Raw genomic sequence first — 22,754 nt, 5'->3', positions numbered from 1 at the left:
GTGCTTTGAACTCTGGAGAGCAGGATGTGAATCCCTGCTTGGCCATGGAAATCCTGGGCCACTCACACACTTGCGGCCTCAGAAAACCTTATCCTAGGGTCACCATAAATCAGAAATGTCGTGAAGTCACACAACAACAGCAACAAGGCATTAATGCTACGTTGGTGAGAATTCTATACTACAAATCTCAGAATTTCATAAGATGTTCCGATAACAGTTAACGTGGAATCATAGCACTATAAATATGTAGTGTGGAAGAGTCCAAAAGAAGACAAAAGAATTCTGGTCAAAGTTGAAAGAGATAGCTTTTTAAGACATGCTTTGAACCATAGATTTTTTTCAGGTCACATAAATCTGACAAAACAAAGAAAATGAAGATCTGGACAATAATTTATTTGAGGGAAGCTTCTTTATCAATCCTACCACACTGAAGCAATGTCTGGGGATGGAGAGAGGGTCTGCTCAACAGCCACCCCAAAATATGAAGGTCTCTGCCAAGGGAGGTTAGATTTGCTCCATCTCTGCTTGGAGGCAGAAAAACTTTTTTTCATGCAAGGCTTTGGAGTGTAAACTAGCCTGCTATTGAAGTGCTCGGTTTAGGTGCTGGCTACATCTTTTACTATATTTTAAAAATTTTAATGTATGTTTCATGCTTGTTTTACTTAAGTAATTTTTACTCTATATTTGAATATACTTAGTCACACTGAGAACAAGGTATAAATATATATAAATTTCAGCAACCTGAATCTTTTACTTAGTCCCATTTGTTGGATTGAGCAGATTTACCTATATGTTGAGGTAGGAGCTCCCTTTGGGCAAGGCTGTGAATTCTTTTAATGGGTCTTAACTTTGTTGAGAATAAGATTCTGGTGTTGTTGCATGCCTTCAAATTGTTTCCAACTTATGATGACTCTATTTTGGCACATGAAACCCTCTGGGTGATCTTGGGCCAGTCATGCTCTCTAGGGTTCAGGGAAAGGCAATGGCTCTGAACCAATCTTGCCAAGAAAATCCAGTGATAGGTATGATTTCAAGTCACCAAAGGGCACATAACAACAAAGGGATCCTTTCATTGTATTTTGTAAAAAGAATTGTCAAGGGTGCTACTTTATAAACACTGTATTGATGAATGACCACTTATCATAACCCCCTCTGAGAGCTTATGCAACACAGCAAATAAATAGTGTATGCAGTAAAACATATATAAAACAGCAATACATACAAACTCTGCAATAGTTTGGGTCAGGAATGGAAAATATACGGGTTTTGGACTTGATTAGGCCCATCATGTCTCCCCATAAATCATGTGGCTTTCCAGATGTTGGGCTGATAATCTCTCCGATCTGGCTTCACTTCTGCTCATCCTTCCTTCCGGTGCAGTATTAGTCTTGTAGCTGCAGGCAGCAACATCTTTCCCTTTCAAGCATGCTTCCTTAATACTTTTCTTTTCCCTTAAAATGATCTTTGACACTGATTCTAAATAGCCAGCTTCCACATAAACACAACAAATTGAGAACTGAATTAGGTGAGCTTAAACCCATCGATTTCTGTGAGATTATGTGCTTATATCTTGTCACGATACACTTGGGCCCACAAACGGATCACAGTTTTAGTCCAGTGTTCCCTGAAAAATATTGAATGGCTTCCCATATAAACAAGAAATAGTCACTGCAATAGTCACTGAATAGTCAATACACTTCACTGTCATCTCCAAATATTTATATGTTCTTTGCTCATACATAGACTCAGTAAAGGTCTTTGAGAAGATACCATGTTTTGAATAGGCTATTTCCCATGCACTCTATCCGACAGTTTAATGAACAAACAGCAGATGCTTTATAGACAACATGGCATATACTTTAGCCTCTGCGATGACTTTTCAATATTTGGCAATACATGAGAGGTCAGATTTATTTTCTTGCTGTCATGGATTAAAGGAGTATTTCTGATCTGAAGCCAATACTAAATTCAGACATAATAGGAAAAGATTTCCCTCTGGTGGCTAGATAGGGGCATTGGCAGTGTTTTAAGAAGAAAAAGCAAGTCTTGAATTCATTTGGTTATGTCATCCCTCTCTCTCTCTCTCTCTCCACACACACACACACATACTACATAACCATTCCTCAAATATATCCAGACCAGCACTACGAAAGCTGTACCAATATTAAATAGTAAATATGACCCTATATATGTTATTGAAGTACAACTTCCATCATCCCTAGGCAGCATAGTCAATGGCAAGGAATAATAGAATCACAGAGTTGAACGAGACCACATGGGCCATCTAGTCCAACCCTCTGTCATGAAGGAAAAGCACAATTAAAGCACCCCCTGACAGATGGTCATCCAGTCTCTGTTCCCAATTCATGGGAATTACTGTCCAGTAATTCTAGAAAGCCCATATATATTGAATCAGATATAAACATATGGGGTATGGTGCTGTTCAGCAATGAAAGTTCAATATCAAATAGTCTATAGAATTGTGTAACAGGCCTTGCCCTGATGGCTGGCTGAAATGCCATTAAAATGTATTTAACTTGTTCTGATTTTATTATTTCATTAATATATGTTAATTTACTAAGACCAAGGTTCTCATGCTGCTTCCTATCACATACCATCAGAGCATGGAATTTATTTTTAGACCTCTTAAACCCACTCCCAACCAGCATAATCAATAGCCTTGTTGGCTGAGCATGTTCACTATTCCCATGGTCCCCAAAAACGGTTTCCATGCTCTGACATGAACAACTATTTAGGGGGGGAAAGAGCATACCTTTTATGAAAAACGTGTTTTTCCAGGATATTTGAACATTGATTTTTACAAAGCTATGTTTCTTCAATCCACAATAAAAAGTCATGATGAATACATAGGCCACAATGTCTATATCAGTGATTCTTTGGGAAAGACTGGATCAACACTGCCAAATAATGCAGTTTGAACTGAATTATTTGGTCAGTGTAGACCCATACAATGTCGTTTGTACTACATTGAATTGTATTATGTTTGTTTACACTGACCTTGTAATGCAGATCCAGACAAACAGAGAAAACAACAGAGGATGACACAGAAGAAGTAGAAAAAGGAAATGGGTTCAAGGCATGTGCTTTTGGTGTGTGTATAATACAGAAATTGAGATAGCATCCTGTGGAAGGATCAGCAACACCCATGAATAGTCCTTAGCTAATTTCAGTCACTGCAAAATGAGTTCGAAGTGTTATGAATATAAATGATCCAGGGTTTAATGACCTGAATACATTGAGTTGAGCACTCTATAACTGAATGTATTGTTAATTACCATAAACCTGACTTGTTCTTATAGTGATCATATGAATAAGAGACCTCCAAGAACTCTAATCATCAACTGCCCACTTCAGGTCTTGAAAATTCAGGACTGCGGCTTTTTTCTTGAATCAATTCTCCTGTAGCACAGTCTTCCTCTTTTCTCATTGCCTTCCACATTACCAAGCATTATCATCTCTTTCAGTGAGTCACGTTGTCTTACAATATGCCCCAAATATTGCAGCTTTGATGTATTCATCTTTCCTCCTATGAGGGTTCAAGCATGTTTTACTCTGCAACCAATTCTTTTGGTTTTTTAGTTATTTATGGTATTTTTAGAAGTCTTCACTAACACCACATTTCAGATAAGTTGATTTTCTTTCTTCAGCTTTGTTCACTACCCCTCCTTAATAACCTTGGATAGAATGCTGTGAAACGGATACAAATTGAATATAGGCTTAGACCTTAAGTGGATGAACATTTTCTGTTACAAAATCACCAGCGCTATGCTTTCCATCTCCAGAAAAGACAAGAAAATAAGTGGGTTGCAGTGAGTTTTCCAAGCTGTATGGCCGTGTTCCAGAAGTATTCTCTCCTGATGTTTCACTCACAATTATGGCAGGCATCCTCAGAGGTTGTGAGCTTTCGACAACACATGATCAGCAATTTGTTTATGAGATATTCCCAGTTTCAAAGTAGAATTTCCAGAATGTATTTGCAAAGTATTAGAAATAATGCTATAAAACAACAAAATCTTCAAAAATCCAGAATCTGAGAAAATCCTCATACTGGAAGCCTTTCATCTTCAGTGCTACAGTAGAAGACATATTTTGGGATCATTCTTACTCCTACACAACCGAAAGCTTAGAAAAAATTATATTTTCTAATTATATTAGAGCTAAGCATCTACACCATGGAAATTCATTAGCTGCAATCCTCAAAGTAAGAAAATCATCATTATTTCTGCCTCCTCATCAGTTGAAATCCTCAGAGAGTTGGAACCTCTGAGTAAAAAAAGCTGGCAAAGCAAGCTTGTGACAGCACTTTTCCATATATAGGGAGAATTCCCTGAGAGGTTTGTCACTGCACTAAATGAAAGACTTTTGAGATCTGGCAATGGCTGTTAGGAGGTTATGGCACACATCACTCTACAAACAACACAGATCATCTTCTTGTATCTTTTCATGCAGGAAAAAAAAATTACTGTGTGGAACATCAGAGTTTGGAAAGGTTAGGGTTTTATGACTACAGCTCCCAATGCAGAGAAACTGTTCATCCTAAGGGTCTAAATGCTTCTATTTCCTGTGAGCCCATGTATGCCTTTTTGAAGTTTAAACAGGTTCTTCTTATGAGAAACTTGTAACAGATGGCTGGGATATAGCCACACCTATATCCGTACCGGGCCTCTTTAAATTTCTCTCTATATACTGTAGTTTCTACCTTCTTCTGCAGGGCTTGCCATGGAATCAAACTAGGAGCAGAACACCCTTGTAGGAGAACTTATGGGAGTATTCATGTTCCTTTCCTTGATGCTTCTACTACACTTGGTAATTTTTGTTCTATACTGTTTTCCAGCCACTCCTGTGAATTCCCTGTAGGTCTACTTCGTTGTTGATACTTATATATTGATTCCACTCAAAGAACTCTCTACTTTGCAAAATTGGCTAATTTATGATTTCTGTACCTTCACAAAATACCACCTGAGAAAGACTCTACACAGTCGAAACCCGTCGTTGTTTATAAACTTGAAAAAGGACTTACAAACTTTGATTCATTGGATTGGATTTACAATCCGTGATTTACATAGTTGTCCACGTGGAACATGAACTTTGTATCATATTGGACTCACAAACCTTGATTATTAGAGAGATGCCTTCTTTGAGTATGTTTGTTTGTAATACATTGATCATATTCCCTTGGATTCTGCTTTAGGAATCACCTGACTTTCCCATATAAGGAAGATTTTGGTTAAGAGACTTGTATTTTTGAGTCATTGTTGAGTATACTTCAAACCTTGACAAGCTTTGTTTGTACATTGAATGCTCTAAGCCTATAGCATATATATGAAAATCATTCTGATGGTATATATTATTTATTTATTATTTATTTATTTGCTTTATTTCTATACCGCGTTTCTCAACCTATATTAGGTGACTCAATGCGGTTTACACAGAATTAATTACCACACAATAACAATTAAAACATAGCATACACAACAGCAAACACACAACATTCATACAATGCCTCGATCTCAAACAAGATCCAGTCTCATATCCTTATGCCGTTCCTATGTTCAGTTTACCGTCATTCTGTGTGCAATTGCGCTGATATCATGATATCTGTATTATTGTATTATATTTTTCTTTATAGTGGCCTCTTGCCTTTACAGCTCCCAATGACCATATTGGTTCAGCAATTCTGGGAATTTTAATTAGGAAAATACTTTTTTCAGGATCTGGGCACATCAGATATCATCATCTGCTTGCATTTTCATATGCCAGCCAGACAGTCAGTCATATGTGTTGTGTTGCATAACAAATGCAATTGCCAAAGCGATAGTCATGTTCTGCTGCAGGCTTTAGGCATCTTAAAAATCGAACATGACTATTATCGTGTGGCCTTTCATCACGATAACTTGAGCATCCTTTAACCAGAATTTCAAAGTACTTCAGAATTGTCTGCGTGGGTGGCTAAGACCATAAAACTTTGCTTTTTGATAATTTGATGTACAGTAACTTTGTTTTGTGCCCAAGTTTATTGAAAATATTGTACATAAAACTGCTTTCAGACTATGTGTGTAAGGTATATGTGCAACGTACATGGATTTTGTATTCAGATTTAGGTCCGATCTCCGAGAAAGCTTATTATGATATATGCAGGAATTCCAAAATTTGAATTCAGAACACTTCTGCTCCCAAGCGTTTCAGATAAGGGATACTTAACACATGTTTCTCATTTAACGAGTTATCCAGAATTTCATGGATATACAGTAGCCACATTTGGGAGGCAGGGAATTGTAAAAAATAAAATAAAATGAAGGAATTAAATGCATGCTGTGCCAAACTACTAGGAGTGATAATTATATTATTTTAACCTCCCATGGAGCTTCTGTTATTGATAGTAAGACAGCCAAAGAAACTTCAAAGGGGGATTAAAGCAGGGTACTGCTGAGTTTGGAATCACATCAGGAGGTGACAGTCTAGCGTTAAAGGTTTGAGTCTAGATAATGGATTCTTATCGTACTACATGAGTTAATCAGCTTAGCTAGGGTCATGATATCTGTATTATCACCCAGCTATGGTTTCATGAAAGGGCAATGCTAATAACACAATTGTCGCTATCAGAATTTTCTGTATTCAATTTTCTGTTGACATCAGTGTCCAAAATCTCTCTTCAAATGTACATCTGATCAAGTGGGTTATAGTTAATTAAATTCCCAGCTATAATTAATCTGTAAGCTTTCATGATGTTCTTGGACACTTTGCTGTTTATAATATATTTGTTTCTGCATTGTCAAAAAGCAGGAGCTTTTTGACATTGCAGTCAATATCTATAGGCACAGGTAGGATAAATTGACAAAATCCGAATCCTGAAAATAGAATATTGAATTACAGCCCACTGAATTCACTAAAAGTAATGGGACTGAAAATAGTTTTCAACAACAGCCAGTAGTGGTTAAAGCACTGGACGGTGACTCTGGAGACCAGGGTTTGAATTTCTGCTCAACCATGGAAACCCATTGGCTAACCATGGGAAGTCACACTCTCTTACTTCAGAGGAGGGCAAAGACAAATCAGCTCAGAACAAATCTTACCAAGAAAACCCCATGATACCTTAGGGTCGCCATTAAATCAGAAGTGACTTGATGGCAGGCAACAACACACTTTTAAAACTGTTATCTCTAAAAAAAAATCTGACTCCAGCCTTAGATTAATGATATTCAAGGAACAGGTTCAAGGCTAGAGATGGGAGTGACAGCAGATGGTTTTCTGGACACAGGAGTAGTGAATGTGTTCTGTACACACATCCAAACTTTCCTAAGTGTTGAATCTATTTGGGAGACAAGACTCAGTACTTTAGATTGTTCATTGAATGTTCACAGGAAAGACCAAAGTAAACCTCAGAGCCAGCACCATTATGAATAAGATTCGCTGCAGACATACAAACAGAAGTGAGACTTAGGACAGGAAGGAGGTAAGAAATGACTGGAAAAGATAATCAGAACAACAAAGCACCAAAAAAAAAGACAAATCTGATGTCTGTTCCTTAGGCAAGGGATAAAAATGAAAATAGAAAGTGGAAAGCTGTTGAAACGTCTTGCCCTGGAAGGAAAGTAGCCTGGAAAAGAAACAACCACAATTACATTTCTATAGGCATGAATATACTTACTACCGGAGACATTGGTCTATGGTACTGCATTACAGATATTGCTAACACTCTACATGAAGCCAGTAAGCTTTCTAATGCACAGTATAGGTAAAGCACTGGTGGCCCACCAAAGGTTGATGGATTCCAGCGACAGCTTGAAAGGTTTAGTTTCATAACTCAAAGTTCCCAGAATCCCCCAGCATTCCAAATTCTTTTGGGAGCACTAGCCCAGGGCAGGCCCATAGCTGGGGGGGGGGGCGCTTGAGGGGCTTCAGCCCTCCCTGAAATTCTCAGGGTGGTCCGTGAGAAGGCCTTACTGGTACATTATTTAAACTGTTATGTTTATTCATATCATGATATGATCAACCATGCTCAATATATCCCATATGCATGGGGGTATTGGGATAATGATACATGCACACCCTCCTGATGTTCAGTGCAACAGACATTAGAGAATATGCACCATTTGTTTGTGCCAAGGCTGGGGTACTCATGTCCTAGGAAACTGTCCTTTGCCAATTGTAATTTCTGGTTGTGACCTCAAGTTCCTCACAGGGAAGGATGTGTGGGTGATCTAGCTGTGACATCTATCACCTCATTGATTGCCAGGGTTGATTCGGCTTATCTGGCTGGCTAAGTGGCTGTCCCCTTCCTCCCTCACAGCTCCATATGTGTCCTCCCAAAGCTGTGTGCTCAATGGAAGGGGACTACATCCCAAGTATAGAAGGAGTGTACCGAGATCTGCAGTCTTTGGTCTTGGGTATACAATAGCAGCACTCCCCCCCTGCTAGAACCTCCAAACAAGTTCACAGGGAAGGTTTTGTTGGCTCCAAGGGTTCCTTTCTCTAATATCTGTTGAATGCAGAAAAGTCACTACTGCTCACATAAAGAGCATGTTTAACTAAGGCCCAGATCTGCACTGCCATATAAAATCCATCTTATCTGCTTTGAATGGGGTTATATGGCAGTGAAGACCCATTTAATCCAGTTCAAAGCAGATAATGTGGATTATCTGATTTGATAATCTGGAATATATGGCAGTGTAGGGGGGGGGGGGCGTAGATCCAGCCTAGATTACATGAGTCTACACTGCCATATAATCCAGTTAAAGGAAATAATCTGGATTTATAATGCTGTGTAAGTGGGGCCTAATAATTAATGGAGAGGTGGAACATCCTCTCAGTCTCACAAACATTTCAGAAGCTGGAAGGATATCAGTTTGTTAAGAAATCTCGGCACTGTGCAGCATGAAACACAACTTCCTTCTTACCTTGGTGCAGATGAAGTTTCTTCAAACCCTGAAGTTTCTTAATAGGTTACACTTTCCACTTAGAAAAAAGGGAACAAAGATGGACAGTTTTTTTGTTTTTCAAATAATAGTATTCAGTTGTCAAATGAAACTGGACAGATGTCATGCTTCACATTTCTCGAGTGCTTCTGGTTGTACTGGAATCAAAAGTTGTCTTCCATTCTCTCCACCTGTTCATTGTTTTTGGAGAGATGACAGCTTGTCTTTTTGTTATCCTTCTGCGTGTGATGATCTTCAGTATCAAGCAAGCGCTATGTCAGATCACATCAGGTGAAATGAACATTTTATCACTTTCGCCTTATGTGCTCATTGAAGATCTGCTAAACTCAGGAACATTGGGAAATTATGCTGCAGCACTGAACCAGGTTGCAGCAGACAGTCCAAACCAAGTAGACGTGACCCTTGGTAGGTTTACTAAATTGATTTACTAAAATATTTTACATTAGCCTCAACATATCAGGAAATAAGAATCACAAAGAAAGGACATGAGCCAGAAGATAACAGCAGGTATCACTGAACAAAAATAAGATTTACTTCTGAGTAGTGACATATGCAACAATGCCTGAGTAGAAAATATACAACGATGGCGTAAAACAAAGGATGATATGCTCCCAAGTATACATCAGACTGCAGATTTAAGGGGACGAGCGCGGAAGGAATACAAGGACATTTAAAATGGATTTTAAGTGGGATGCAACTTTTATTTAATGAGCTTCGAAAATTGGAATCTGTGGAATTTTTCCAAATTAACATTTGAGGCCACTGTTTGGTAGTAAAAGGAATGTTATTAAGAATCCTATATCACAACCACAAAGGATCTAATAAGAGTAGGGCAATGGCTCTCCAAATACTATGTGCCTATCATTACCACCAACTAGTCTGACTAATAATGAGGCATGATTGAAATAGCAGTTCATCAACATCTGGAGTATTGTTTGAGAGCCATTTAAAAAACTCTCTAGAAACCTGAAGCACATCTCAGGCTGCAAATATCCTTCAGAGCCAGTAATTCGCAGCCTGTGGGTCCCCAGATATTTTGGCCTTCAAATCCCAGATATCCTAACAGCTGGTAAACTGGCTGGGATTTCCTGGAGTTGTAGGCCAATACACCTGAGGACCCATAAGTTGAGAACCACTGCTCTAGAGTGACAATGTACCACAACTAACTTTGATCTTGTTTTATAAAATGTTTCCTCCCATCAAGACCCAGAAATTGCCAACAACAAAAGAATACATCTAAAAATCACCACCTGTTTTCACGCATATTTCTAAAACTTCTTTACGGAGAAGTAAAAGTGGAAACTTGACCACAAAGGCAAAAAACAAACACACACACAAAACAATAGGAAAATTTAGAGGTTAGTCAGGAGAAAATTCTTCCCATTTCTGCAAGGAAGCAGTAACAGCAACTTTTTATTTAATTAGTAATTGTTTTTAAGGCATCCCTTCTAAACCTGTGGTGCTGCTGAGGTGATAAACTACAGACAAGAAACATTATTTAAAACATCACATTTTAAAAAGCTACCATTCTTTTTTGGCAGTGGTTTTCAACCTTTTTTTGACCAAGGACCACTTTGACCAAGGACCACTCCCCAAAATTAGTACCCAAAGGGTTACAAATCAGTCTTTGATCAACTTTAGATTTAGTTTGGTTATTTGGGGTGCTGATACAGAAAATTACATTGGATAGACCACATCAGCTCTAGTTTCTGATACAGAACATATGTCATCCAGTAGTCACCATCTGCTCACCCACAGAAAACCATATTTAATCATCTAGAGCTGATGTGGTCTAGCCAAAGGGGCGGGACTGGTCAGCAACAGGAAAGGAGTGGCAGGCAGTGTGAAAGGTGCAGAAATAAAATAAAGAGGAAGGAGGCTCACAGACCAGATTTTTGCCCTTGTGGCCCACTGGTGGTCCACAGCCCACAGGTTAAGAACCATTATTTTATAGACATACCTCAGTTAAAGGTTTTGATAGTGAAGACATATTATGAATCTAGTCCCCTTTCCCCTTGTTATATCTAGCTAAAGTTTTTAAAAAAAACCCAAAACAAGAAATGACAGCAGCAGAGACCAGTGCAACGTTTTATAGTTATATGCAGTAAGGGATTATTTTCCTGCAAACATTAATGTGATTCTTTAATCCACAGCTCCAATCCATAGCTGGAATTTCTCCTTCCTGTCTTTTGTTTGCCCTCCTGCTGCAGAGCTCAATAAACTAATTCAGACACTGTACCACTCACATAAACAGGTCATCCAGGCTAGAAATCTAAGGGATAACATTGACTGTGTTGAAATTCTATCATGCCGTCTAATGGAGGACCTGAGGGTCTAGCATTTCACAAGAAGGATCAAAATCCAAGGCTCCACAAAATGCTACTTGATACATATGGTAGATAATAGACACACTGTAATTCTAGCAGACTGTCAATTGATGTGGAGGAAAATACCTAAAGGGAGAACACAGGGCAATAAGAGCATAACACAGATTTTCCATACCATGAGATATTTTTTTTGTAAAAGGAGCTATTGTTTTTATGTCGAATCACTTGAGACTTTATTGCATGAAGGTCACAGAAATCCACGCACAACTCATTTCCAACTCCTTGCGACAAACCTGTTGCCTGCTATTGAGGAGCAAAACCCATCAATAGCCTCTGATTATGCCATGTTGCCATAACTGACCTGTGGAATATCTTCTGTGGTAAGATGCAAACAAAAAAGTGATGTCAGGGAGCAGGGATTGTCCTTCTCTCCCCCTTTCTTCACTGTATTTGATTTTATGTTATACACTGTAATTTCCTCTTGGTATTTTAACCATTTGATTCTTGTTTTGACTGTATTTTATATTGTGTTACAATTGTAGTTCATAAAAATGTCTTGCACAGGCTTTGTCTCAAAAGATAGCACATTGTTGAAACAAAGCAAGATTACCTTGGCTTCAGTGCTAGCTATCAGATATACAACTGATTTCTATAGTTTTTACATGTCACTACTAGTCATAGTTGATATCTCTGCTTATTATACATGGGCTGAATTGGCCTCAATTGCCTGGACAAACCAGTATGTTTTGTGTGTGTGCGCCAGGAGCAACTTGAGAAACTGCAAGTGGCTTCTGGTATGAGAGAATTGGCCATCTGCAAGGATGTTTCCCAGGGGAAGCCCAGATGTTTTACCATCCTGTGGGTTGCTTCCCTCATGTCCCCGTATGGGAAGCTGGGGCTGACAAACAGGAGCTTGTGGATTTGAACCGCCGATAATTCAGTCAGCTGTCAACACAAGAGTTTAACCCATTGTGCCCCCAGGGGCTCCAAACCAGTATGTGAAATAAATAATGCAAAACTACATTATCTACATAGTTTGTTCTTTTTCCAGCATAGAAGTGCTTTCCTTATAGAAAAAATTGCAATCTTTGTCTCTCCTTGTAGAGAAGATATGTAAGTATGACTCAGTCCTAGTAGTTTTATAATCACAAATACTAGGATGCTACATTTGTAGTAGTGAAGCTTTATGCTTTAGCTCCCTCTTCTGGCCCAACTGAGATTTGTCTGATCTGAGCTGGAATGTGTTACAAAATACAATGGCTTATTGGCCTATGCATTTTGACTAACCCTGTATTTCACCTTCCTGGATATGTAGTACAGGTTTTACTGGCCATGGCCCTTGAACAAGGAAATTAAGAAGATAGAAAGAGAAACAGTGGAATTATCCAACAATTCCACTGTATTAGCACAGATATGAATAAAGATACTTCATAGTGCCCTACATATACGAATACAGGAGTTCTTGCTATTTCACATATAACAAAAGATGTCTTCTTAGAGAAAGTTTTTAACCCAAGGAAAGTGACCTTTGGTAAGTAATTTATTGATTTCACACATCAACACTGATTACTGTGAGGATCCAAAATAACCTGTATCACCTTATGTAGCCCTTTGAAAATTTCGAGAAAGGGTCATGATTTGCATATTTCTGGATCCTATTATATTGTATCACACAGGTGTATATTTGTTTTATAAGTTGAGGCTTAAATATCACTCTGTATTACATCTGAAGAAAGCTGTCAAAGCACATCTTGAAAATCTCTATTTTGTGGAAGAATATTCACTGCAAACTCATTTCTATGAAACATCTGAACATGAGGAAGCACTTCCTGACTGTGAGAGCCATTCAGCAGTGGAACTCTCTGCCCTGGAATGTGGTGGAGGCTCCTTCTTTGGAAGCTTTTAAACAGAGGTTGGATGGCCATCTGTCAGGGGTGCTTTGAATGCAGCATTCCTGCTTTTTGGCAGGGGGTTGGACTGGATGGCCCATGAGATCTCTTCCAACTCTATGATTCTATTTCAAACAGCCGTCTGAATATTTAGCCACCATCACTGTGTCACTAACCTTGGGTTTCTATGCAATTTTATATGGTGCCTAGAATCTTTTATATTTCCATGGAAATTGCTTACATCAACATCTCAATGCATAAATCACATAATGCCTAGTAAACTATGCAGACCCAGTGCAAGTACACTGTACAATTAATGCAGTTTGACATGTTAACTGCCATGATTCCATGCCATGGAATCTTGGGATTTGTAGTTTGGCATCATTCTTTGGCTAAGACTAGCCTTCATAAAACTGTAACTCTCAATATTGGGACATGGTAGTTAAAGTTGCATCAAGCTATATAGCGTAATCACGTAATCACATCTTAATTCTTATCAACTTATGAAACCATACAAACGAGGGAACCAAGTCACTGTTATCAGCTCAGGTACATGCTTCTTGAAGTGAGATTTTTCTTTTCCTTCTATCGTCTACCTTATTTTATTAGTCAGATATTATGACACGCCCAAAGTACACATCTCATGGTTTCTAGGAAGAACTATACATTTCTTGCTGAAGGAAGTTCTTCACACAGTAAGAAATAGATATAAAGTATGCTTCTAAATATAAGACACGTTAGGAATCTATGAGAAGCACTTGAAGTATCTGTTGTCATACTCATCCATGTGTCACTTTCTTTGCCTTTCTTTACTGAAATTGTAGACCCCCCTCTTCTTTATTTTGCAACTATTATCTGAACACTAGCATTAGTCCAATGTATGTACAAGGCACCACATTGGCAAAGACTATTGTCTTGGTGCTGTTAATGTTCCAAGTGATGCTTTGCACTTACATAAGAACATGACCACGTAAATAACTGAAGCACTGGATGATTTTTGTTTTACTTTGTTACCCAAAAAACATAGTAAATGCATTCCATGTTCTGATCTTTATATTCTTACCATCTGTATGGGCTTTCATGTCCAAAATTTGTGTTCTTCTGCTCAACTGTTAAACGGTCTCCGACATAATATTGTAGGTCAGCAGTTAAAAAGGAGAATTTCCAAAAATGTATGCAATGTTTCAGATAACAGGATAATATTGTTCAACATTTTTCAGAAATTGTCGTGTATAGTTTTTGCAGTGTTTGGGATACATCCCAGATTTCCTTCCACAAATGAAGGACATTTCCCATTTCTAGAACTCTTTGATCCAGCAGAGGGTTTCAATAAATGGAAGATTTGGGCAATTTCTCCTTTAAGCAATACCAAATACATCTTCCATTATATTTTGGAAGCTCCCTCAACAATCTGCAGCAACTTTTGGAAAGAAAATGGAAACAATACAAATATGTTTTTCCTCTATCCCTTGCCCCCAAACTGTGTAACAGGGCTTAATCTTATGGATGGTAAATTTCCATGACACTGGTGAATGTACTTGGTCATCTGACATCTACCTCAAGTCTTTGGAGAGCCATGGTTCTGGTACAACAGAAAAAAAACATCTTGAAGTTTCTCTATACTGTGTCCATGTTTAATTTGCTCATTGGAAAAGCACAGCAGGCAAGATGAGGCAAACTATACTATCATACATGAGGTTATGAAAGCACCATGCATCTATTTCAAATAGCTTCGAAACCATTGAAAAAGATAACACAAAGAAACACTGAAAGGGTTTTTTTTAATTACATGATCAGGAAGCAGTGATGTTACCCTGTCCGTATTCCATAAATCCTGATTTATACAATTCTATAAATTACAACATGAACCAGTACATATATTTTTACGACCACTCATGATCAAAGTTCTCTGACTGACGAGATTGTTGTCGGGTTAGATATAGTGCATGTAAAAATAGAAAGTTTAAGAACGAATCTCATCACAGAGTCACTTCTTTTTCGTTTGGTGAAATAAATAAGGCAGCAGAGAGCCATTACTTAGAAGTGGCGTCCTTCAGGTATGCTATTAAATCTGCTCTCTCGCCCTTCTTCTTAATACCAGCAAAGATCATCTTGGTTCCCGGAATATACTTCTTGGGGTTTTCCAAGTATTCCATCAATGTATCTTCACCCCAGATTATACCTTTAAAAAATAACAGAATTATTAGAGATCTTGCATGTGCATAAATAGTTATATTCCTCTTCTTCAATGATTCCATCTCATGGAAGTTGAACAACATGTGCTAAATGGAATATAAATATTAAATCAGTTAAACCTAACAAGATTTGAGTCTAGTAATTAGAACTGACTTTAGAATACCATTTTGAACTACTAGTTTAGACCAGCGGTTCCTCAACTTTGGTCCTCCAAGTGTTTTCAACTCTCAGATGGCTCAGCCAACTCAACTGATAGAAATGTCTCACTTTTGACAGAAGGACAGGATACAAATAAATAATGCCTGATATAAACTAAAATGTCATTGAAACGAGCATTTGCTAAAGACTAAAAATCTGTTTTTTTTAATGTTTCTCAAAATAATCACCCAAAGTTTAAGAATCTGTAAACAGCATGAAAATGCAAAGTCGTGTTTCTAGGCAGCAGCACTTTATCAGCCAAATTAATATGTAAAGGCTAGGAAAAATGGAAAGTCTTGGCCTGGGCTGAATTATAAAGAATTATAATTATATATAAAAAAGGAAATTATGAGACTGTCCATAAAATGGGTAGATGACAATGAAATTTAGAAAAGAGGCAGATTTTTGGGAAATACATGCCAGCCTTGGGTGATATAGAATATGGATCAGAATATCCTGAACACTGAATTCATTCTGTTGAGAGACTTCACTACAGACAACAGCCCACGGCCCTACTGTGCTCTGCCTATTGCTTTGCTATTGTGTGCCTTCAAGTTGTTTCCAACTTATGGAAACCCTAAGATGATTTTATGCTCAGAGATTGTTTACCTTCCTCTAAGATGGCTTGCGCAAAGTGACTCTATGGCTTTCCATGGCTGATCTCCCCAAGTCTTAGTTTAGAACTCAAACCACTTTGCCACATTGTCTCCTCTCAACTGCTAGAATATTCTTAAGAACTCAGATCTGAACTCTTATCTGATTTGCAAGATTTGTGTGACATTTTGATGTTACCTTTGCTTTTGTTGGCTTCTGTATAAGAGAAACCGTCAGCTTGTCCAGTCTTCCGGCCAAAGAGACCATTCAGATTGGGGCCAGTCTTGTGTTTGCCACCCTTCTCAACTGTGTGGCACTGCGCACACTTCTGAACAAAGATCTTCTTGCCCTTCTCAACGTCTCCCATTGTCACTGTTGAAAGGGAAGATTCACATTTTTAAATGGCCCAAGGTCAGTTGTGCTCATATGAATTGTGCATGAGGAAAAAGTAAAGCTTTAGGTAATTTTAAATCTTTCCGCAAAACAGGCAAGCAAACAAGCTTAAAAATCAACGCTAACTGACAGACAAAAATAATGTTATAATGATATGTATGTATGCATGTAGGAGGATATTAAAGGAGAAAATGTTCTGCCCTTAGGTTTACAAATGGCATAGAGGCAGCATTTGACCTAAAGCTTATAATGTTCAATAGAACTCATTCAAGTTTGTCCACATATAAACACACTCAAAGCAATACATTCTAAAACATCAATTCCTGTGGACATTTGCCTAACTGCATTCCTTTGAGTATGATAACATTTCAGGGTCTACTCTAGTGTCGCAACTAAAAGGAGTCAGGTCAGGTGAAGACCAAAATGACTTTTTACTACTGTAGGCTATAATTGTATTGGGAAATTCTGTAAGCGTACAATCTTACGCATTTTGCTTAGGGGCTGCATGCATTACCTTGTGTTAGGAAACCAGGGATATATTAACATCACAAAGCTAACATATATGCACCCTTCAGTTCTCTTATTCACTCTGGAATAATTACATGTATACCAAGAAGCACAAAAATGCAAAGTTAACGATCAACTTTAAAAATGAAAAGCTATTAGCTGATGTTGTTTTAAGGCTGCCCTTAAATTGATCGCAGCTAACAAAAAGATTGAAAATGACCTTAACTTCCCAATGAGTTCTGTTGCAATGCAATCCTAAGCATATTTCACTGGCTTTCAGTTTCAAGGTGACTTTTAATCCCTCGTAACTATCCTATAGCACCACACCCTTCAGAAGGAGCATCCCAAAACCACATAATAGAGTTAGCTTTCACCTGTCCCTCCAGTTCCACTGATAAATTGATTACAATGGTTAAAGGCTGGCAAATATATGAAGAGGCTCTCTGTGTCTCTTTTAAAAGCTTGCTTTTTGGCAAGGGCAGTACAATCTACAGCACAGGGAGTAACTAGATGCAAGAACAATGGAGGAACCTTGCAGTCTTTCAAACTAATGTGGCACAGAGCAAGGTCAAATGAAATATAGGCCTCTTCTACACTGCCATATAAAATCCAGATTATCTGCTTTGGTAATCTGGATTATATGGCACTATAGAAGGGTCCCTAGACTTTCTCTTTAAACTATTGTGCCAACCACTAGATCCCACTATAAAGGATATATCCCCTCAAAAATGTACACAACCTTCCCTTTAACAGCTAATAGTAGCTAATGTGATTATTTGAAGGAACTAAAATACATCAACAGTACATTGATGAATAAATATTATAACAATGCTTTAATTAGTTACACCTTCTATCTTAAATTAAAAAAATAATCAACAGTCAATTTTTTTTGTTACCTGCATCTCTCCAGTTAAAAAGCAGTAGACTCTCAGGGCCCTTCCACACAGCCCTATATGCCAGAATATCAAGGCAGAAAATCCTACATTATCTGAGTGTGGACTCAGATAACCCAGTTCAAAGCAGATATTGTGGGATTTTCTGCATTGATATTCTGGGATATAGGGCTGTGTAGAAGGGGCCCTCAGGCCCTTTCTACACAGCTGAATAAAATCCCACATTTTCTGCTTTGAACCAGAATATATGGCAGTGTGGAAGGACCCTCAGGCCCCTTCATATTGCCCCTCTATCCCAGGATCTGATCCCACATTATCTTCTTTAAGATTATATGTGTCTCGATGCCAGATAATTTGGAATCAGATCCTGGGGTATGGGATCAGTGTGGAAGGGGCCTTAGAGCCCTTATACACAGACGTATATCCCAGAATACCAAAGCAGCAAATCCCACAATAACTGCTTTGAACTTGGTTAACTGAGAGCCCTTACACACAGCCCTATATCCCAGGATATCAAGGCAAAAAATCCCACAATATCTGCTTTGAACTGTTATCTGAGTCCACACTGCCATATCTTCCAGTTCAAAGTAGAAAATCTGGGATTTTATTCAGCTGCGTGGGGAGACCACAGTCAGTCAGATCTTCAGTTAACTGGGGATTGGGATATAGAGATGTGTGGACTTGGGTGCCCTTCCACACAGCTGTATAACCCAGAATATCAAGGCAGAAAATCTCACCATATCCGCTTTGAACTGGAAGATATGGCAGTGTGGACTCAGAGAACCCAATTCAAAGCAGATATTGTGGGATTTTCTGCCTTGGTATTCTGGGTTGTATGGCTGCGTGGAAGGGCCATCAGACAAACGTGGGCCTTTCCATACTGCCATATAACTCATAATATGAAGTCAAAAATATATATCACAATATCCGCATTGAACTGGGTTATGTGAATCCACATTGCCATAGACTCCTGTTCCATGCGGATTTTATATAACTGTGTGGAAGGGGACGCGGGAGAGGAGCCACGTGGCCTGGCCTCTCCTCCTTTGGGTGACTTCCCTGACCTCTGCGGTCTCTGCTCGCTTTGTCCGGCGTCTCCCGCCAAAACGGCCCCCTCAGGCCAAGGCCGGGCCTACCCCGAGGCCTTCGAGCCTCAATGCCTGCCTTTTGGCGCCTTAGATTCCATGGGGAGGGGGAAATCCCGCATTAGAAACCACGAGGGGTGGGTGGATATGCACCCCCAATCCGACCCGACCCCACCGCCCCGCCGCCTTACCAGGCCAAGCAGAGGAAGAAGTCCTAGGCCGCCCCTCTCCTGTCCACACTCCCGACGCTCAAGACCAAGGACACCGTGTACCCAGCGCTAGGAACCCGGTGTCTCTGCAACCAAGCTCTTGTCCCGGCCCCCAGTTTCTCCACAGACCAATAGAGTGTCGTTGCAGGGTGTCCTGATTGGACCAACGCCACGTCCGTCATCACTACGTAAGCCAACATGTTCAGTTGAGACCTGAGGGGACTTCAGGTAACCGGTCAGGACCTTGCGCAATGACGTCTGACGTAGAGGGACGGAGGAGCCCGCGCATGCGTCAAGGAGCAAGGTCACGGGTAAATCAGGGGGAGTTGTCCTTTTGAGAGAAAAAAGGTCACATGACTCTGTCCTGGAGAAAGTGACGTAGTTGGGGATTCCACCCACACCCAGAGTCTGCCTGATTCTCCTTCCTCTTCCCACAGCTGATGGAAGGAGGGGAAAGGCAGCGAATGAGAGCGTGGCGCTTCCACGCCCTTCTTTGGCATTCAGAGTTAATTATAAAACTTCAGGCTTGCTTATTTTAACACAATTGTGAAAAAAGGGCACTTTTCACAAGTCAGAACAGTGTAGTTTACAATAAGCTGGAATGTGTTCAGAAGAAAGCGACTGAAATGATCAAAGGTCTGGAGAACAAGCCCTATGAGGAGCGGCTTAAAGAGCTGGGCATGTTTAGCCTAAGAAGAGAAGGCTGAGAGGAGACATGATAGCCATGTATAAATATGTGAGAGAAAATCATAGGGAGGTGGGAGGAAGCTTGTTTTCTGCTTCCCTGGAGACTAGGACATGGAACAATGGCTTCAAACTACAAGAAAGGAGATTTCACCAGAACATTAGGAAGAACTTCCTGACTGTAAGAGCTGTTCAGCAGTGGAACTCTGCCCTGGAGTGTAGTGGACGACCCTTCTTTGGAAGCTTCTAAACAGAGGCTGGATGGCCATCTGTCAGGGCACCTTGAATGCAGTTTTCCTGCTTCTTGGCAGGGGGTTGGACTGGATGACCCATGAGGTCTCTTCCAACTCTGATTCTACAGTAGATTCTCAGTTATCCATTTTTTTTCGTGTCAGGAGCGACTTGAGAAACTGCAAGTCACTTTTGGTGTGAGAGAATTGGCTGTCTGCAAGGAGATTGCCCAGGGGACGCCCGGATGTTTTCATTTTAACCATCCTTGTGGGAGGCTTTTCTCATGTCCCTGCATGAGGAGCTGGAGCTGACAGAGGGAGTTCATCCGCGCTCTCCCTCTCACTCATGGGGATTGGTAGATGCCGGATAAATGCAGTTTCTGGTTGCTTTCGAGTTACTATTAAAATAGGCCTAATCAATATCACATACTATACCATATCATAAATTCTGTATTGACTTAATATTGGAACACAGCAATTAAAATCAAATTTAGACAAAACTTAATGGAACACAATCTTACTGTAATATATATGTATTTTAAAGTAATAATAATAAGCTTTATTTATATCTCGCACCCTCTCCTTGAAGGGACTCGCGGCAGCTTCAAGTATATTTGAAGTATGTGTTGATACTTGAGAACTTCTGCTCTTGTAGACTCTTCATTCAATACTAGATTGAAGTACTTATTGCCATCATTAATTTCTTATAATTACCCTACATATGAGAGATGTCAAGTATCCCTGTTAACAACAGCTAAGGTCTTGCAGACTCGGGGCGTGTATCAATAGAGTGTGCATAAGTGATGTATCAAGTGATGAATCCACTGCTGAGGTGTGAAAAGTGGCATACAAGTAAATACGTTCCAGTTGATTTGGTGGGTCTGCTGTTGTTTGGATTAACAAATGGATTTCCAATCTTTGGAGTTTTTGCTGTTCAAAAGTCTTTGTACTATGCAATTATAGTAGTATGATATATGAAACGTCAGGAGTGAATGCTTCTGGAATATGGCCATACAGCCTGGAAAACTTATAGCAACCCAGTATGATATTGTTTTAACTGTTGTGACTCCATCATCTTAGGATTTATAGTTTGGTTTGCTACTAAGCACACTTTGTCTAGTAGTTGTAGTGAAGTTCCTGAAGTACACCTGGACTGGGGAATGTTGCTGTAAGTCCTCTCCGGGGAACAAGATCTGATAAATTCTGAATAAATATTATTGAGAATAGTGCTGTAAGGTAGTTTTTATTGTTGTGGTGGTTTATGTAATTGAAATGCTTTAAAATGTTCTATGATACTGTGTATACTGTTTTGTTGGAAACTGTCTTGAGTCGCCGATAGGCTGAGAAAGGCGGTATACAAATACAGTAAATAAATAAATAAATAAATATTTGTGAGGATTAAAAATAAGGAAATAAGGATTAAAGGGATGCATTCATTTCATGTTTTTAAAAAGAAGGAAATAAAGCCAAACTAAATTGAAGAATATATTGAGTACCTTAAAGTTTACTGCTATGCCTCCCAGGCCCCTTCCACACAGGCCCATATCCCAGAATATCAAGGCAGAAAATCCCGCAATATCTGCTTTGAACTGGGTTATCTTAGTCCACACTGAAATATGTTCCAGTTCAAAGCAGATAATGTGGGGTTTTATTCATCTCTGTGGGTGGGGGAAACAGTATACAACAGACTACATTTTACCTATGTTCTCATTGCAAAATGTATTTCAGGCCCCACATCTTTTTGTTGTGTGACTTGGAACAAAGTTGTTGGACTGCTTTTTTACTCCTGAGGGTTCTAGGCCCTCCCTGTTATGGAACTCATAAAGACACAAGATCTCAATGCGGTTTGGCAGTCTGCCACTCTATTATATATCACTCAGACTCTTTCACAATCTTTCAAAGAGTCAGTGTGGTATGGCTAAGCAGCTACAACCTTAGGACCAGAGACTGAATTCAACTACAACTTTGGGAGCAGAGTTCGAATTCCCATTCAGCCATGGAAATTCAATGTGTGACCTTAGACAAGTTGGACTCTTTCAGTCTCAGTAAACCCCCTCTGAACAAATCTTACCAAGAAAACTCTGTGATAGGGTTGCCACAAGTATGAAAACAACTTGAAAAGTACACCGCTCCAATGTCCTTTAAAACGTTTCTTTAGAATCAAGCTTCTGATTCCTTATCACCCCCTTTTTGTGTTGTGTTTTTATAAAAGGTGATTTATCTCTGTGTGTCTTGTGGCCCTTCCACACAGCCCTATATCCCAGAATATCAAGGCAGAAAAATCTACATTATCTGAGTGTGGACTCAGATAACCCAATTCAAAGCATATATTGTGGGTTTTTCTGCCCTGATATTCTGAGACATAGGTTCGGTGGAAGGGACCTTTGTTTTTAGTTTCTGCAAAAGATTAATTCTATTGCTGGAGTGGCCAAAGACAACAATGTTATTTTTTATCCATGGCAAATCAGTGTTAGCATTCATTAGGGCCACTGAAAAGTTTGCAGAAGTGGCACTTAAGTCTCACTGTAACATCCCACAGCAACTTTGCTTTTCATGTATTATGATCAAGTTTGTGGGTATGTGTGTCCTGTG

The 22,754-nt window shown here is 39.3% G+C and overlaps 1 protein-coding gene and 1 long non-coding RNA gene across 2 annotated transcripts in view; one reads left to right on the top strand and one right to left on the bottom strand.

The window, feature by feature from the left end:
* Positions 1-14,935: 14,935 nt before the first annotated feature.
* Positions 14,936-19,356, bottom strand: CYCS (cytochrome c, somatic). Its single transcript, XM_060782067.2, has 3 exons — positions 19,231-19,356; positions 16,360-16,533; positions 14,936-15,355 (listed from the first exon to the last, which is right to left on the bottom strand). The coding sequence occupies exons 2-3, from the start codon at positions 16,526-16,528 to the stop codon at positions 15,207-15,209; spliced, it is 318 nt and encodes a 105-aa protein (XP_060638050.1). The 5' UTR covers positions 16,529-16,533; positions 19,231-19,356; the 3' UTR covers positions 14,936-15,206.
* A 115-nt stretch (positions 19,357-19,471) lies between these two features.
* LOC132778759 (uncharacterized) overlaps positions 19,472-22,754 on the top strand; it is a 28,139-nt gene continuing 24,856 nt past the window's right edge. The window contains exon 1 of the long non-coding RNA XR_009631771.2: positions 19,472-19,559. This is a non-coding gene — a long non-coding RNA (uncharacterized lncRNA). The remainder of the gene's footprint in view (positions 19,560-22,754) is intronic.

The sequence above is a fragment of the Anolis sagrei genome, chromosome 6 (genome assembly GCF_037176765.1).
Source record: "Anolis sagrei isolate rAnoSag1 chromosome 6, rAnoSag1.mat, whole genome shotgun sequence".
In the NCBI taxonomy this organism is placed as follows: Eukaryota; Metazoa; Chordata; class Lepidosauria; order Squamata; family Dactyloidae; genus Anolis; species Anolis sagrei.
Note: the sequence above shows the minus strand (reverse complement) of the source record. Positions and strands in the feature narration are given on the sequence as shown.

Coding starts and splice junctions, on each gene's coding strand:
- CYCS (XM_060782067.2), bottom strand. CDS start 16,528: ATGGGAGACGTTGAGAAGGGCAAGAAGATCTTTGTTCAGAAGTGTGCG. Junction 15,356..16,359: donor AGAAGCCAACAAAAGCAAAG/GTAACATCAAAA, acceptor TATTTTTTAAAG/GTATAATCTGGGGTGAAGAT.